Consider the following 18016-nt stretch of genomic DNA (forward strand, 5'->3'; position numbering starts at 1 on the left):
AGACCAGGGAGACGCGGGTGGCGGGACCTCCCGCGACCTCCACGGCTTTGCTCCGTCTCCCTGGTCTGCTGACCAGGGAGATGGGGAGCAAAGCCTTGGAGCATGCCCGCAGCGGGACAGCCCAGGCGCGCCCTGGCTGTCCCGCTGCGGGCGCGCTCCAAGGCTTTGCTCCCGGTCTCCCTGCAGACCAGGGAGACCGGGAGCAAAGCCGCGGAGCACGCCCGCAGCAGAACAGCCCGGGCACCCGGGCTGTCCCGCTGCGGGCGTGCTCCAAGGCTTTGCTCCGCGTCTCTCTGGTCTGCTGGGGGGGGGGTTCCCCCCCTCAGCAGACCAGGGAGACGTGGAGCAGCTTTTCTCGCCCCGGAGGACGGGGGCGGCGGGACTGCAGCGCATCTGGGCGTCCTGCCGCTCCAGTCCTCCAGGGCGAGAAAAGCCCCGTTCGTAACTGCGGATCCGACATAAGTCGGATCCGTGTAACTCGGGGACTGCCTGTACACTTCCCTGTCAATGCACATCACCCTTGCCCAGGAGAGAGCACCTATAAAGACACAGTCCATGGTTCATTATTGCTTCTATGGCATCTGCTGGGAGTGACAGCCAGGAGATTAATACTAGTATTGCTGGTTGGTTTTTGAGATAGGAAGATTACGCCATTGGACTAAGAGCTTCCTGATTCATGGTAGCCACATTCAGTCACTGACAACCAGGGGTGCACATCAGAGCTGGTGAGTGATCGCCCGGCCTCACTGCACTGAGAATGGCTGTTCCTAAATCATAAAGACCAAGATTGACTCTCAGTGCTTTTTTTCCTGAACTTGGGGCAGGCATAGAATAGCAAACTATCCCCTCTGGGCTCCCTGTGTTCTGAGGTCAGCGAGGGCCCATTGTCCATTACAGCAGCCCAAAGGCTGCTCAGAATTTCACTCGAATCCCCATAACTCACTAGGACCCTGGAAAACAGACTAGCAATACGGCAGTGCACTCTAGCTGGACTCTGGACTTGCCTGGCAGTCTTCATGCCCTGCCTGCAGTCCCTCCGCACAGGGGCATTCATTGGGTGCTATTCCTGGCCTCTTTTATTTTCCAGATCAATGCCCTGGGGCTTTCATGTACCTGAGAATCAGGCCCTATGAAGGAATGCAAAGGAGGGACTTACGAATCCTGCAGCTCCCCCAGTGTCTTGGAATCTTCACTCTCTGCCATGTCAGGGAAGGATTTATATCCCCACATCGGGATGTGCCAGAGGCCCCATATTTGGTCAATGACACAGCACCAGAGGTAAAAGGAAGCGGGTGCACCCTGGTGTGCAGCTCCAGCAAGAGCCCGAGTCCCTGCCAGCAGGGAGCTATTTAAAGAGCTGGCAGGGACTCGGGTTGCAATAGGACAGTACCTGTGGGAAATTGTAAGTTCCTTTCGCCGCTGCACAGCACCTCATTGCCTTCATTGGCTCAGAAGAAGAATGAGTTTGCAATCTGCTGACTTCCCATAGCCAGCCCGAGCAGCAGCTGCAGCAGTCTGAGTAACACACACAATCCTACTTCTGACACCATTAGAGTTAGGAGACTTTCCCCTGGTGTTCTGTAGCATTGGGTTAATCAAGCAGGTGGCTACAGAAGAGAGACCTACAGCCAGATCCATCCGATTTAATTTCACCGAATTGACCTCTGTATCTTCAACAGTGCACGGGACCTTGAAACATTCCAAGCTCACTTCCCCCAAAGGATGTAGGATGGGTCTGGGTGGGCACAACTTCTCAGGGACCGAAACAAATAGGGCAGATGAGCACATTGGCTAGCTTGCCTAGCTCAGCAGAACCCCTAAAGCCAACCCTGGAGATGAGTGTTTATTTTTTATAATGATCCCCTGGCATATTTTAGTCTGTGCCTACTTACTGGAAGCCATCACATCCCTGACACTTCCTGCAAGGGCTACAGCACCAGATCTATTCTGGGAACCCAAAAGGGACTGGTACAATGGTTGCAAAGCACACCCAGTTGCTGTGAATGTGATTCCCTGGGGTTAGTCACTCTCGGGGTTGGCACTGATGTTGGTTTCACAAGTGAACTCCCAATGAACTCTACATCATCTGGTGCCATAATATACCTTGCCCAGAACTATTTCCTGGTTCATTGCATTAGGAAAGGCTAAGGAGTTATCCAGATTCTTCACGGCAGAATAACGACGATGTGAGCAATTGGTATTCAAAGCAAATGAGAGGAGACTAGAGCCAGATTTACTATTGTTGTTTTTACATACTGTACTTACGGCCCCTTCTGCCCCCAAAACTCTCCACAAATGTTAGTGACAGTTTTAAAAATGATGCCCTGGTTTACTCCACCCACCACTGAAATGCAGCCCACTTTGGGGTGGAACACAGCAGAGCTGGGTAACAGCCCACAGCAACACAGCACAACAGTTTATGGCAGCAACTGACCCCATGCTATTTCTGGATAACAGCAGAGATGGCAGCATATACCATCTTCCTCTGAGCAGTGCTTGAGCTGGGAAGAACCTTCAGTTACACCCACCCCCTCCCCACATGCTCTCTCTCTTCAGCTCTAGCACCATTTTTCCAGACAGCGGTCTTCCCCCAAAGCCAAGCACTGGTGCTGAGAAATAGGGATCTTGCCCAATCACATCTCTCCACAATTGAAGCACAGCCCCAGGGGGGGTTAGGGCTCAGTCTGTCCCTTGCTTTCATCCAGATTTTCTTCCATAGCTGGCGGCAGTTCTTGGTGAGTTATTTTCACATCCTTGATTCTGGCCTTCACCTCCCCCCCCGTTCGGGGAGCCTCTACACTCAAGATACCATCATGGGACAGCGTGGCTTTAACTTGCAGGGGGTCAACATCCAGTGGGAGGATGTATGTCCTGGTGAATTCCCGGGAGACGAAGCCATGGCGGTCAGCTTTCTGGGAGTGCTGAGCGGTCACCTCCAGCAGGTTGTCCACGGTGCGGACAGCGATCTCGTCGGGCAGGAAGTGACAGACATCCAGAAACACTTGGAATTTGTGCTCATTGAGGTTGATCTCCGAGATCCCTCGGTCCAGCTGCTTATTGATCCGAGGCCTGATGTAGTACCCATGATACAAGGTGGGGGCTAAAATCTCTTCAGGGGATAAACCTGAAAGAGACAGAATGAAGAACACAGGGTTGCTCAGCCTCCTGGGGTGGAAGAGAGCACCAGCGAGCCCAAAAGGGGAATATTAGTAGGACTGACAGAGTCTGGGACTTGGCAGGCAGCTGTGTGGACTCGGTGCAAACCCACAATTCCTGTGGAACAAGGGAAACCGAGTCACCAGATGATCATAATGGTCCCTTCTGACCTTAAAGTCTGAGTCTATGAGCTTTGCTCACACATGTGTCACTGAAATACTGCATGCAATATACTGCACTGAGTGCCACCTCCATGCCACGCACCAGCTGCAGCCATCAGCTGTGCCGGAGACTGACATTCATCAGGGGGTTTAAGCTAGGAGAAGCCCATGAGAGAGTTGTGATGGGTGGGGTGGGTGCTGCAAGGAGAGTAGCCCACAGCCAGAGCTGGCGGTGGAAAAGGCTGAGTGCAGAGAAACTGACAGGAAAAACTAAACCCCTTTGTGTGAAAATGACACCCGGCTGCTCTTGGGGCTTTGGCCTTTTCACACTGTTGTGCTGGCACGTTGAGCCCGGTGAATGGTTCTGCTGCCTCCTGCATTCTTTCCCGTCTGGCTGCTGCTGCTCCTGCTTTGTCCAGAACCCACCAGCTCAGCTTTTCACTGGGCTGACGGTGGCTGCAAAGTCCCCACCACCCCCAGCCCTTTCAAAAGCTCCAGCTCCTGCCACACAGATTCTGCCATGGCTGTTCCCGAACAGTGGGCAACGGGAAGTTTCCCTGCTGCTAAGGTCTGCAGCAGCTGCTGCATCACCAGGCGAGGGCCAGGGGGGCTTGCTGGCTAAGCAGCCTTTCAGCTAATTAAGGAGCAACAGGACTAGTTTTTCCTAACCATTTTCAGGTGCCACTTTGCAATAAAAGAGCGAGACCCTGCTCTGGTAACTACATAGAACCCCTTTGGCCTGGGCGGTGCCACATGGGCAGGGGCAGATGACCGTTTTGCGGGGCCCCGGGCAGCATAATTCCACAGGGCCCCCCTTTGCCACGGCGCATGCGCGGGGCTTTCTTAAGCGCGGGGCCTGGGGCGGCCGCCCCGCTCGCCCTGCCGTATATCCGCCCCTGCACATGGGTTTGCTTTTGAGGCCATCCAGAGGCCCTTCCTCCGCCCTGCAGACCAGCTCAAAGGGGAAGATTTTGTTCCTCGGGTGCTGGTGGTGCATGAATAGTGAAAGGGGAGGGAGAGGCAAGGAAAGTGGGAATGAAGCATGGAATGAAGTAGGAGAAAGATCAAGAGCATGATGGCTCCTGGCTCCTAATGAGGCTTCTCCTGATGCCTTCTGCCCCTTCCCGGGCCCTCAGTTTTCTTGATTCCTTGCCCCCCCCACACACACTTGTGTGTCCCTGCAGGGTTGCTGGAATAGCTTGTATAGTGGAGGTGCTGAGAGTCAGTGAATCAAATTGTAAATCCTTTATGTAATGGAATCTACTTCAAACCAGAGGGTGCAGCAACGCCCCCAGAACCTCTAGTTCCTTCACCTTGTGTCTGCAGGAAGTGATGTCCCAGGGGATGACTCTGGACAGTCCCCTGCAGTAGGAGTGAGCAAAAGCAGCAGGAATGGGGAAGTGTAGCCAGAGGAGAAGCCCAGACTCTTTCTTACCTTCCCCGAAGTTCTGGTCATAGATCTTGCTGGGGTTGGCGAATTCGTACTCCGGGCTCATAGGGTAGGCATGGGGGAGAGTCCGCTCGGCCATAGTCTGTCGGGGAAGGGACCGTCCGTGTGCTTGCTGCCTCTCAGAGTGAGAGGGCTGCAGATCGTAACGTTTTAATCGGGTGAATTCCGTAGGGAGGTGCGTGACAAAGATACGGACCGAAATAGACACACAGGCCGAGGGACGCTCAGCCAGGAGGATGAGGGAAAGGGCCTCGCTGCATTCCTGCTGGGTACTAGCCACAGTCTGCAGACAGGGAGGGGCTGCAGCTATTGGATGGCTGAGTTTAAGGCTCCAGAAAGCAAAATGTGCTGTCCTGCTGGATTGGAAGCCAGAGGGCTAGGATTCCCTGCTCCCGGGGCCTGGGTGTGCCGGGCAGTGAAGTGGAATGGGAGAGGCTGCAGGACTGGGACTGGGAGGCATAGGCTGAAGGGGGTTCCAGGGAAGGTGAGCGAATGGAAACACTGCCTAGGCAGAGTTACATGAAGTGCAGGGCTGGATTAAGGCGGAGGCTAGCCGGGCAGCTGCCCAGGGCGCTGACCTATAGGGGGCGCCTGATAGCAGCTCTAAGGGGCGCCGCGCAGCCGCGTGGCACCTAATGGCAGTGCTATGGGGCACAGTGCACCGGGGGGGGGGATGGGTCCGCGCATGTGCTGTGCACCCAGGGGTGGAGCCGCGCATGCATCGCGCACCCGCTGCCCGGGGCACAGGAATGGCTCAAGCCAGCCCGGATGAGGTGTTCACTAAGGGGAGGGCACGTACTAGGTGCTGAATGCAGGACTGGGTGCCAGCAGTTCTGAGGCTCTGATCCCATCTCTGAGCAATGATGTGTTCTGTGGCCTCGCCCCTCATTATGAGTCACTCTTCCCATCTGCAAAATGGGGTTAATAACACCAACCTGCCTACCAGGACCTCAGGGGCTTGGGCATCCCCACTCCCCCTCCCCCGCGACGATTAATTAGCTCATGCTGGGAAATGCTTTATACAGGGTTGCATTTTTGTCCAGTACCCCACATACCACACACATCTAGACTGGAATCCAAACAGACCGTTGGGTACTTAGGGTGATACATTGTTGCAACGAATGTTCTAGCCTCCACCAGGGCTTGATTAGCCCAGGGGTCCGAACTGTGCTAGGCCCTGGGGCATGTTGTGGGAAGCAGCAAGACCATTCTCTCATTCACCTCTTCGGGAGTCGTTCTCTGTTTCACAAAATCCAAGGGAGCTTGATTTCCAGAGGCGCTTCATCACTCAGCAGGTGTAAAGTTCTGTGTGTATGTGCTAAATAGTGTGGACATTTCTCCCTGCCCCCACCACGCTGCCCACTCCAAACTGAGCCACTAAATACTAATGAGCTAAAATGATCCCTGGCCTTTCTCCAATGTCAGGGTTCCAGTATCACAGGGATTGATGCAATGGAAATGCCTACGATAGACGGGCCTCAGCTATTTGGGGGCTGAATTTGGCCCAGATCCGTATTTAAAGTCCTGAATGGGTTAGTCCCCATATACGACCCTTGTGGCCTGAAACTGGAGATGCCTTGAAGGCTCCAAGTCTCCGAGGCACAGAGCAGCAGGTGCTCCAACATCACATCTTTCTTGTTTACATGATAAATAATCCAAGGAGACACTTACAACCTGGGCTGTTGCTGCCCCCTTTGCCTGCTGTCCCTCTTGCCAAGAGCCAGCCGCAGGATTGACTGCGGATTGACTGTAGCTACATCCCGGAGCTGGGAGGAAAATGGTTCCTCCTGGACCGAACAGAGGCAAGAGCACGGGATGTGGCCATTGTGTCCACTAGCTCAGAGAGAGCAGAGGTGATTCTGTTGTCATCAATGGAATTTACAACAGCTGCTGTAGGTGAGCGCAGACTTGGAGCCAGTGAAGTTCAAAGGCAGGGCTGCCTGCTCCCTGTTATTATCTAGGTGGCCCAGTCATGGGCCAAGACGCCACCACGCTAGGTGCGGTACAGCCACAGAACAAAACCACTGTCCCCGCCCCAAGGAGTGGACAAGCTACCTCTCCATTCCTAAGCAAGGTGTGTTGGAAAACCCCCTCATCACCCAGCCGAGGTGACAGACGGCCACCTGTAACAGACGGACGCCCTTCCCTTGGGGTTGCCGACGGAGAGTCAAGTGTCTGTGTGGAGACGTCTGGTGACCAGCCTATCAGAGCACAAGTCTGCAGACCAGGGGAAGGGCACTGTCAGGAGGAAGTTCCCAGCAGCGCCATTGGGAAGGTGTCAGCCCAGCACATATAGCCAAACCCACTGGAAGAAGGAGAAAAGGAAGGCGCCCGAACAGAAAGGATAGAAACCAGAAATACAACACTGATGTCACACTTGGTGGCAGCTGGCAAGGCGTCGGGCGGCTGCGCCCGTCCCGTCATTGCATGTTCCTCCATTAGCCTTAGTAATCAGACTTACTCAGTGCTCAGTTTAACCCAGTGGCTTATATGAGTCACTTTTTATTTTTAGTAGCTCTATGAATACAAATGGGGCGCAGCTCAGCAGTGGGCAGGGCTGGGTAGCACACCAGCAAACTTGGATGCCAACCTGGCTGAGGTACCAGGAGAAACACATCCAGGGCTTTTGCATATCAGGCTTGAGGGGCGGCAGCTGCAGGTCCACGGGGAGGCATTGGCAGGGCTGGAGTCTCACCCTTCTTGCTCTCTTCCATCTTTTCTTCACTTGTGAATGAAACAGGATCAGAGCACAGCTCTGCACCAGAGAAAGGCTCCTGGGTCAGCCTGTGCCCAGGCAGCATTTCTCCTTTTTCCTTTTGGCCTCATTTGGGTGCTGTCTGCTTTGGAGCGATATGGCACAGAGCTGAACCACAGCTGGGTCTGGCTGTGGGAGTTTCTCTGGGTGTTGCACATTCATTCCCAACATCCATCCCAAGCAGCTGCATGCACACCACCGAGTCACTAAAGTAAAGAAGGAAGAGAGGGAACTGGAGAGCCTTTGGATGTGGCTTTGGTCCTCTCTCCACTGTGCTCTTGGCAGCTGCTGGCTAAAACTCATAAGAATCTATCTCCCAAAGGGGAGCAGGGAGATTGCAGGAGGAGTGTGTCCCGGAGCCTGTCTGTGAAGCTGGGCTATCACCATTACCAGGGCTTGACAAACCGCAGCGAAATCTACTCGCCAGCCCCGCACTGCGCATGCGCCAGACCCGCATTGTGCATGCGCGCGCTGCCGGTGAACGGGGCGACCAGCTGAAATCTACTCACCATGGGTGAGTAGATTCACTGATTTGTCGAGCCCTGACCATTACGAACAATAACATACGAACAATAACAGTGTGTTTCATTCAATAAATGTTACTTAGATTGTCAGCTCTCTGGAGCAGAAATAGATAGATAGATAGATACACAGATAGATAGATGCGTATAGAATCATAGAATCATAGAACACTAGAACTGGAAGAGACATCAAGAGGTCATCAAGTCCAGTCCCCTGCCCACATGGCAGGACCAAGCACCATCTAGATCATCCCTGAGAGATATCTAGCCAACCTGCTCTTAAATATCTTCAGAGATGGAGATTCTACAACTTCCCTAGGCAACTTATTTCAGTGTTTAACCACCCTGACAGGTAGAAAGTTTTTCCTAATGTCCAACCTAAACCTCCCTTGCTGCACTTTAAGCCCATTGCTTCTTGTCCTATCCTCAGAGGCTAAGGAGAACAATTTTACTCCCTCCTCCTTGTGACACCCTTTTAGACACCTCTCTCAGTCTTCTCCTTTCCAAGCTAAACAAGCCCAATTCTTTCAGTCTTTCTTCATAGCTCATGTTCTCTAGACCTTTAATCATTCTTCTTGCTCTTGTCTGGACTGTCTCCTAGTTCTCCACATCTTTCTTGAAATGTGGTGCCTAGAACTGGACACCATATTCCAATTGAGGCCTAATCAGCGCAGAGTAGAGCGGAAGAATGACTTCTTGTGTCTTGCTCACAACAGATAGATGCATATATGAGGATAGATAGATAGATAGATAGATAGATAGATAGATAGATAGATAGATAGATAGATAGATAGATAGATAGATCACAGCTTGTATGTCTGCGAGGGTGGTGATGCATTAACAGCATTTTCAGAGCATTCTCAATATAGGTGGTTCCATTTATGTAACAGGTCAGTCTGAACACCTAGACTGTGCTCAGCTCTCACCCACAGGGGACTCGTGGTAGCACTCTGGAGATGTGCTGTCCCCACCTAAATCTTTATTGCTATCCTCCCACGTGCCTCCTCCTTGCCCCTCTGGGTGACACCAGTTGCCACTGCTCTCATCTTCCTCCAAATCTCCGATCAAAGTGGCTTTAGCACTGAAGAAAAGACGGAAGTGCTGGACTGACACACAGCGGGCTGCGATCCTATGTTCACCCTTCGAACAGGCACAGTTCAGCAGAGGTTGAAGCTTCACACACACATTTTGCCCAGATGTCTGACCCTCTATCCTTTGGGTGCCTTGCCTGTAGGTACCCCCCTGTGTGGTGAGAGAGAGAGAAAGAAGGAAAGAAGCCAGTTAGTAAAACTGCTTAGAGGATGATCAACATTTTAGATTCAGACCTTACTTTTATTCCTGGTTTGCATAATAGAGACAACACTAAAAATTGGAAACCTGCTAACACAAGAGGGAACAGCTCTGTCCTGGTGGTGGGAGAGGCAGGTTGGGACAGACAGACCACCATGAGCTGGGATATGGGGGAGTCAAGACAGACTGATCCACACCATCTGAGAGATAGGGGGGTCAGGAAAGACAGAAACACATGAGGTGGCATGTGGGAAGAGGCAGGAGAGGTCAAAACAGACAGCCGCACCAGCTGGGAGGAAGAGGGATGAGGAAATACAGACATGCACAAGGCATGTACAGGCAGGACAGACAGACCCACACCAGCTGTGCGGGAGGTTGGGATGGACAGAGCGATCTAACGGCGTTTTTCTGGCGGTGAGTCCTGTGACTAAAGCAGGCCCGCAGCTGCTGTTCCATAAGGCTCGCTCGGCAGAGCCATCTCTAGAGTCGTGTGTAACCTCAGGAACTAGACTCCGAACACGATGAAGACAACGGGCCCTTGTCACTTTCTGTGCGAGCCAAAGATAGGAGCTGCTTTGCTCCTCCTGGCATCTGAAGCAGCAACGACATCAGCCAAGCCTGATGATAAACAGTGCGTGGGGGTGTGGGGCTGGGCAGCTCTGCTTATTGCTGACCCACTAGACTTTTTCTCCCCTCCTCCTTAGCAGCGCATTCAAATCCCCTAGATAATTGACTGGCCACTGCTGAATGGAGCAGACTGGAGCTGGGATAATAAAACTCCTGACATCACCCTTCCAGAGAGTTCAGTGGGGGCGAGGCTTGGACGGCAGCGGGTATAAAAAGCCCTGGCACACCAGTCCTTGAAGAACTCTGCTGCACATAAATTCTTACTCTTCTCCCAGATAAACACAGATGGATATCGCCATTCACCACCCCTTCAGCCGCAGACCCTTGTTTTCCTTCTTGACGCCAACACGAATCTTTGACCAGAGCTTCGGAGAGCATCTCTTAGAGTCTGAGCTGTTCCCTACCTCGGGCGCTCTCAACCCCTTCCTGCTGAGATCCCCCTTCCTAAGGACACCCAGCTGGCTAGAGACGGGATTCTCAGAGGTAATGTTTCTCTCTTCCCATACTTTGTTGTCTGCCTGTGCATGCCTCTGGCTGGGACTGGAGTCAAGAGCCCAGCCTGCCTCCCTGGGGAACCCCTGGGAAGCTGCTCACAGGTTGTGATTAGAAAAAACCTGGGGGAGGGAGCAACAGACGGGGTCATCTTGTGTCCCTGCTCCCTGTACCAGGCTGGATTTGGTCCTACAGGCGCTGCCTGGCATTACACCAGTGTGAAACCCTTTATGTCATAACAATACTTATCATGCTTCAGTTGCATCTGTGAATCAAGCACCTCAAAATGCATCACTAATATCAATTAATTAAGCATTACAGACCCCGGTAAGGCAGGGGCATGTTCTGGTAGCCATGGGATAGAGAGGCAGAGTGATTTGCCTGAAATTTCACAGCAGCCAGTGGCAGGGCAGAGAACAGACCGCAGAAGCTTTGAATGCCCAATTCACTTTCCTAACTATAACACCCCGCTCCCTCTTGGGGAAAGGAGTTCTGAGTCCCTGCCCCCTGCGGTAACACCTCAGTTATGCTTCCTCTTGCCTGTCCCAGTTTTCACCCAGCACAATTCCTCATTGGAAGCTCCCTTACCTCTGCCTTACTTCTGTGGAGTCACAGAGAATTAGAGACTTACAGATGTTGAGGATCTCCAGGCATCAAATCCTGAGCATCCTCTTGATGCCGGAGTCTCCCTGACCTAATTGCTAAAGAAGATGAGGCTGTCTTGCTTACCCCACTGCCTCATTCTTGGGCCCTGTTTTACTGGTCGTGTTTTAATGCTGGCGAGGAAGGTGAAATCTCCATCCCCGCTATCACCATTCCAATGCTGCTCTGTGGAGTGACCAACAGGGGGCGCTAAGGTGTGAGTACGCCTCTCTCCATGGAGCCCAAAGGCAGCACCTGAGTTTCCTCGGCTTTTGGTGTGCAGGTATGGAGCTCACTTCCAAATCTGCATCCCTCTCCCCAAGGGTTTCGTGCCTGACTCGCTGGCTTATGAGTGACATCGTAACGTACAAGAGCGCATGTCATTTTACATGCCTCTTGCAGGTTAGATCTGTGAGCTGGCCGGCATTTGAGAAGCAACTGAATTGTGAGCAATCAGACTAGGAACGACATTGGAAAAGTCATAGAGTCTCCGCTGTCTGCACAAAGGGTTAATTAGTTAAATAGTAGATTATCATACCTATCTGCAAGGAACTGAGCAAACAGGTTTCTGGCAGGCTCTAGTCTTAGAAGGGCAAGCAGACTGGGGTTCTGCTCTGCAAAGTGCCTAAGTTGGCATAATGGGTTGGCTCCGTGTCCTTCCTCTTTTGATATCTATGGAGAAAAACCGCTCGGTGTACCAGGAAAAACGTGTTCGTTGCTACTGTTGGCCCAGCAAAATCTTAGACCTGAGTCACACTGGGCTCACGCTTAATGCTCAGACGCAAAGATTCTGTGCACGAAACTTTGGCTGGTGTCTATAGAGGGCCTTACCGCTGAGACTGTGGTGCTGCAGGAGCCCTGGGTTTGTACAGCACCTAGCACAATAGATCTCTGACTGAGATTGCTCCATGCTACCACATGAGAAATAAATAGCATCCGAATCTTTGGCTCCCTTTCCCAGGAGCAACAGATGTTATCAGCAGTCTGGTCCAAAAACCTGTTCCTAAGACAATCAGCTCAGATGCCGATGCTTGTGGGGCTGATGGTGCCGCACAACAAGGGCCCAGAGTAAAACTGCATTTTAAGATAGGTGCAGATGGATCCATCCTCTGCCCTCCATCCCTGCCTTGTAAATGATACCCCTGTGCCCGGAGGATCATCTTCTTGTCAGTATCAAGCTTGAGCTAGAAAACAGTCCGCCCATGCTTCCCTGCTCCACTGCATCTCCGCTTCGCTGATTCCTTGCATATTTCTAATGAGCCAGAAATGCTAAGAATGCGTTCATCCAGGAACTGGTGCTGTAGGAAGACCGGGAAAACCTTAGTACAGAACAACTCTCCCTAGCCTCTTGGATGTAGAATAGTGATAGAAATGTAGCCCTGTTAGTCTGGTGTAGCTGAAACAAAATACAGGACTATGTAGCACTTTAAAGACTAACAAGATGGTTTATTAGATGATGAGCTTTCGTGGGCCAGAGGAAGTTCTTCTAAGGAAGTGGGTCTGGCCCACGAAAGCTCATCATCTAATAAACCATCTTGTTAGTCTTTAAAGTGCTACATAGTCCTGTATTTTGTTTTAGCCTCTTGGGAGATCGCTGTGACTCCAGCACCCCAGAATAGGTCACTGTTGGCCCATTCGGCTCCAGGAACAGTGTCAGCGGGTGGCTGATTGCACATGGCACCACTCAGATGGTAGTAAGTGCAAGTCTGCCCCTATTTGTATTTCGTTCAGGCATCAGATCCCTCTGGGGCAAATACCTTTTGACTTGGCACCTGGTGCTTAGAGCACTAATTAGAGGGAAAGTTCTCAGAGGGATCAAACCAATGGGAGGAACCAGCTTTGCTTTCATTGCAGAGGGTGGCACCATCCCTGCTGTAGCTTGGCTACTTGGAGGGACTCCTAGGAAGTCTCTTGAGGATGAGATCTGGCTAGTTCCAGCAGCACAGTGGGCTTATCTACTGCTGATTTCCCTTCTCCGACCATGTGCTCCCTGCACCTGAGGTCAGATTCATCCCAGCACTGACACAACCCAGGGGAGACGGTTCATGCCTTCCTTACTCAAGTGCTGCTGGCCGTCGGTGCAGTTCAAATTGTGCCCTTGCTTCAAAGCCCCATAAGGGGAGATTCAGTATCTCTAGGAGGTTGGGGCTGCTGCAGGGGTGGCACAGAACTGGCAGTACCAGAGCATAACAGCTCCTTTTGCCAGGGGTAATGTGTAGTAGAGGCAGCTTCTGCCTGCCTTACATTACAACCCCTTTGTGGCAACCTAGCTGATGCAAAGGATCCTCAGAGGCTGATGGGCCTTTAGGCATCTTCCTCTGTGATCTCAGCTCAGAGAAGTGCTTGGGATTCCTCCAGAAGAAGCTAAACACAGAGGAGAATGATGCATGGAAGCTTGGTAGTTAATTTGTAAGAGAAGAGCCAGGAAAATTCTTCCCTCCACGCTGCCTGTTCCCTGACCCTTAATATCCTCTCTGCCCTTTCCCCCCTTCCATCCTCCCTGTGGTTCCCACTGTCATTTGTTAAGCATTAGTTTGCTTAGTCCTCAGACTCGGAACCTTTGTCTGAGTCTCCCTCCTCCCAGGGAATTTCACAAACCAATCACAGCAGAAGCTGGCAGAGCTCCAAGTTCGTATTGCCTGGGGCTTCATAAACACTCGTGACCATGCAGAAATTCCTGTGAAAATGTCCTTCAGCGCAAGCTCTGAACTGCTGCACGCCAAACAAGTGTCCTTTTGTCCCTCTCGGCCTTGCAGTTGGGAGTGGGAGGCAAAAAACAAAAACAGCTGCTATGATAGCAATGCCCTAGTTGAAGCACAGTGGGGAGTTAGTAAACAACCGGCCTGATTCTTCTCCCAGCCTGGTGTAAATCGGGAACAGGCCTTGGGTGTCTAAAGTTTCCAAGAGCATTAACAGCAGCTTAAATTGTAGAGGAGAAATGCAGGGACTGTGTGACAAGCTAATGACTAACACACCTAGCAGAGTCTTAAAGGAACACCACCCTTTTAATGTCCCATTGCTAGCTGAAGAGTTTGTGCCTACTTTAGAGCTCCTCCAAAGCCCATTGAAAACATAGGTCATCTTCTACTTCATTGGACTGTGGATCAGACCCAGAGGGACAAAAAACATCTAGGATTACTCTGAGGGTGTGTTTACACAGCACCCTAAACTCGAAATAAGATACCCAGTTTGCACTATGCAAACTGCGTATCTTATTTCGAACCTATTTCGAAATAGCTTATTTTGATAGTTGATGCATCTACACAGCACCAAATTTCAAAATAATGTGCTATTTCGAGCCATCCCTTATCCCTCATGTAACGAAATTTACCGAGATGGTGAAATAGTGTGCCCGTTATTTCAAAAAATATTTTGAAATAACAGGTGGCTTGTGTAGATAACAGGGTAGCTATTCGGTATCCTGAAATAGCCGTGCAGTATACACGTACCCTGAAAGACATAAGGGGCAAATATTTTTTTTCCTCTTCATTTTCTTGATGTGGTGGCTGAGACATAATTGCCGGTTGAACCAACTTCTGTTTGTTGCTCAGCTCCCAGGTGTAGAGAGCTCAGTGTAATTAGGTTCAGCATTCTGGATGGAGGAATCTTATTCAAAAACTAAATTTTAGGAAGGGAAACTCAAACAACTGAGGAAGCAGAGAGATTCTGAGTCCCAAGTGAGGAAACCAAAGTGCTGAGAGTCAGCAAGGAGGCTATTTAAGCATCTCCTAACAGTCTCAGAAGATATGTACATCCTGCAGCAAAAAAAGAAGTAAGTAATCAGAAAGGAAAAGAGAAAACAGCTTATCTAAATGACAGGGACTAAGAGGTTATTCAAGTCAAACAGGTACACATCAGAAATGGAAAACCTGCCTGGGGCACCCAATAGAATGAGATACTTACTCCACCTGGTAAAGGAAATAAGGCAAAAGATTAGCAGGGTGTGACTCAGTGTTTCATACCAGGAAAAAATACTGTTTAATGTATTTATCTATGATCTAGAAAAGAGCAGGTGAATCCTTCATGGCAAAATTTGCCAATGACACCTTCGTTAGATCAGTCAAGGCTCTGACGATACAGGAGAAAATCTGAACTGAACTATACGAAAATACACTCTATCACTGACAAGATCCCTGTAAATATCCAGAAAGGGAGCAGAAAGTAATAATAATCATTCCAAATAATTCCGCAAAAGGAATTACAAACAAACAATATCAACTAATAACAATTGGTCAAATGCAAAGTTGTTGATCAATTCCTAAAAGTCCAAGTCAACAGTGTGCCCCTTTCACACTCCACAAGAAAGTATTTATCCTCTGCTAGTCAAGACAAGACATAGGTGCTCAGATACTACAGTGATGGGCAACAATAAAGAAACCTAGGCAGACAAAGACAACCTGGCATGGACTGAAACTAATTAGGCCAGTGGTTCCCAAACTTTTCGGCTTCACACCCCCTTTTTGATTTTTGAGAAGCCTTACACCCCCTCTCTCCGCCGCAAATAGCAGCAAAACTTGTTGGGGGGGGGGAGGAAGGAACTGACCAGGGCCAAAAAACAAAAATAGCAGCAAAACTTGGGGGGGCTGGATCGCCTCTCGCCCCCCCCCACAGGGGCACGCCCCCCAGTTTGGGAACCCATGAATTAGACAACTCCTGCTGCCTTTAAACAGTCCTTCGGGGCAGGGCATGTTGGACAATGGCCTCCTACTCTAGGGTTTGGTCCTTCATCATTAAAATTGATAGGCACTTTTCTCTTGACCTGCCTGGGTGCCGGGTGGCACCTCCAGCCGGCATTGGAGCTGCTCTTTTCTAACCAGCCCCTTGGTTTGCAGATGCGACTGGAGAAGGACAAGTTTTCCGTAAATGTCGACGTGAAACATTTCTCTCCTGAGGAGCTGAAAGTCAAGGTGTTGGGGGATGTGATCGAGGTCCATGGGAAACACGAGGAGCGCCAGGTATATCCACTCTGGCAAAGTCTGAATTGCCCCGTTTCTGTCACGCAAGGATCCCACAAGATGGCAAAACTGCCTTGGTGCTTGAGTCTCTGAAATAACTTCTGTTCACTTTAATTAATCATTTATCCTAACGAAGATGCTGAGTGCAGCCCCCTGACCTATCACAGATGGGCAACATCAAGGCAGAGGCTATTGCTAGGGGAAAACAATCATCAAATGAGCATTTCTGAACCTCTCTCTTGTTGGGAAAGGGGCCAAGAGGACAAGGATAAGAAAGCACCAGTTTGGAGATTAATTAATGAATATCAAATCAGGTAATAAGGAACAGAATAGTTAATAATTAAACCAAATGATGTTGCTATTCAGAATGTTACTCTGACAAAGCCCTATAACTGTAGCTTGTACACTCAAAGGCTGTGTCTAGACTGGCCAGTTTTTCCAGAAAATCAGCCGCTTTTCCGGAAAAACTTGCCAGTTGTCTACACTGGCTGCTTGAATTTCCACAAAAGCGCTGACTTCCTACTGTAAGAAAGGAAGTCTGCTCCTGTTCAGGCAAAAGTCCCTTTTGTGCAAAAGGGCCAGTGTAGACAGCTCAGATTTGTTTTCCGCAAAAAAGCCCTGATCGCGAAAATGGCGATCGGGGCTTTTTTGCGGAAAAGCGCGTCTAGATTGGCACAGACGCTTTTCCGCAAAAAGTGCTTTTGCGGACAAGCGTCCGTGCCAATCTAGACGCTCTCTTCCGAAAATGCTTTTAACGGAAAACTTTTCCGTTAAAAGCATTTCCGGAAAATCATGCCAGTCTAGACGTAGCCAAAGGGTCAAATTCTGCCCTTGGTGACCTAAGTGCAGTCTCCACTGAGATATGGCCCTTAATAGTTAATACCTATGCAACAGTTGGGAGGAGGGTGAAGTCAAAACTCCCCAGCAGCAACTGAGAGCTGTACTGGAGATCAGATGATTAGGAATCTGTGCATTGTAATATACACAGACCCTGGGGAATGGTACCAGTCACTGCTCTGCCTGGAACGTTTTATGGCACGACAGTAGAACTCGGACTAATAAGGGCAATGTGATTAAATGAGGTTGGGAAGCCCCACCAGGAAATGAAGCTTACAAGGTTCTTAAGCCTGCGTCCAGCTTAAGCCTGGACAGCACCATGCAGTGTCTGAATTCAGCTTAGCCCCGCTGCTTTGCCAAGGTGTCCCGAGATGGGGATGTTCCGAACTTTCTGAAACTTTTTCCTTTGGGGCGGGAGATTCCCAAACTTGACCTCAGCTCCCGGGGGAGGGGATGTTATTAATTGGAATGGAGTTGGCCTACCAAACCTAGGCTGTTATTTTCCTTCCTTCCGATAAGGATGAGCATGGCTTCGTTGCCAGGGAGTTCAATAGGAAGTACAGGATCCCAGCGGATGTGGATCCCCTGTCCATCACCTCATCCCTGTCTTCGGATGGTGTCCTGACAGTGAATGGACCAAGGAAACAAAGTGATGTTCCCGAGCGCACCATTCCCATCACCCGCGAGGAGAAATCTGCCATCGCAGGGGCCCAGAGGAAGTAGGAAGCTGTTTGAAACCGACTTTTCCATCCAGGAAAACCTTTCCATTGGATGCAAGCAGCACACGCTGTACTGACTGGCCATACTTATTTATTTATGCTAAGGAGAGAGAACAAGCTCATTTGCTAACAAATAAAACATAAATAAGCATCCTGTGGTTTTGTCTTTGACTTGGATGTGGCGTCACTGCTAGTATAGAAAAGCTTGGTAAGACTGTGCCTCAGTGGTTCCCAAACTTTTTGGCATCACGCCCCCTTTTTGATATTTTAGAAACCCTCACGCTTCCCCCCCCCCCCAAATAGCAGCAAAACTTGTGGGGGCGGGGGGGCTCTGACAGATGGGGTAGGTCGCCTCACACTCCCCCTGGAATTTCTTCAGACCCCCCCAAGGGGGCACACGCCCCAGTTTGG

The 18016-nt window shown here is 50.6% G+C and overlaps 2 protein-coding genes across 2 annotated transcripts; one reads left to right on the top strand and one right to left on the bottom strand.

The window, feature by feature from the left end:
- Nucleotides 1-2215: 2215 nt before the first annotated feature.
- HSPB2 (heat shock protein family B (small) member 2) lies at nt 2216-4938 on the bottom strand. The gene is made up of 2 exons (XM_006111207.5): nt 4753-4938; nt 2216-3124 (listed from the first exon to the last, which is right to left on the bottom strand). The coding sequence occupies exons 1-2, from the start codon at nt 4844-4846 to the stop codon at nt 2673-2675; spliced, it is 546 nt and encodes a 181-aa protein (XP_006111269.3). The 5' UTR covers nt 4847-4938; the 3' UTR covers nt 2216-2672.
- Nucleotides 4939-10106: 5168 nt separating this feature from the next.
- Nucleotides 10107-17756, top strand: CRYAB (crystallin alpha B). Its single transcript, XM_006111206.5, has 3 exons — nt 10107-10443; nt 15927-16049; nt 17406-17756. The coding sequence occupies exons 1-3, from the start codon at nt 10246-10248 to the stop codon at nt 17607-17609; spliced, it is 525 nt and encodes a 174-aa protein (XP_006111268.2). The 5' UTR covers nt 10107-10245; the 3' UTR covers nt 17610-17756.
- Nucleotides 17757-18016: the final 260 nt, after the last annotated feature.

Source organism: Pelodiscus sinensis, chromosome 25 (assembly GCF_052426305.1).
Source record: "Pelodiscus sinensis isolate ZL-2025 chromosome 25, ASM5242630v1, whole genome shotgun sequence".
NCBI classification, from domain to species: domain Eukaryota; kingdom Metazoa; phylum Chordata; order Testudines; family Trionychidae; genus Pelodiscus; species Pelodiscus sinensis.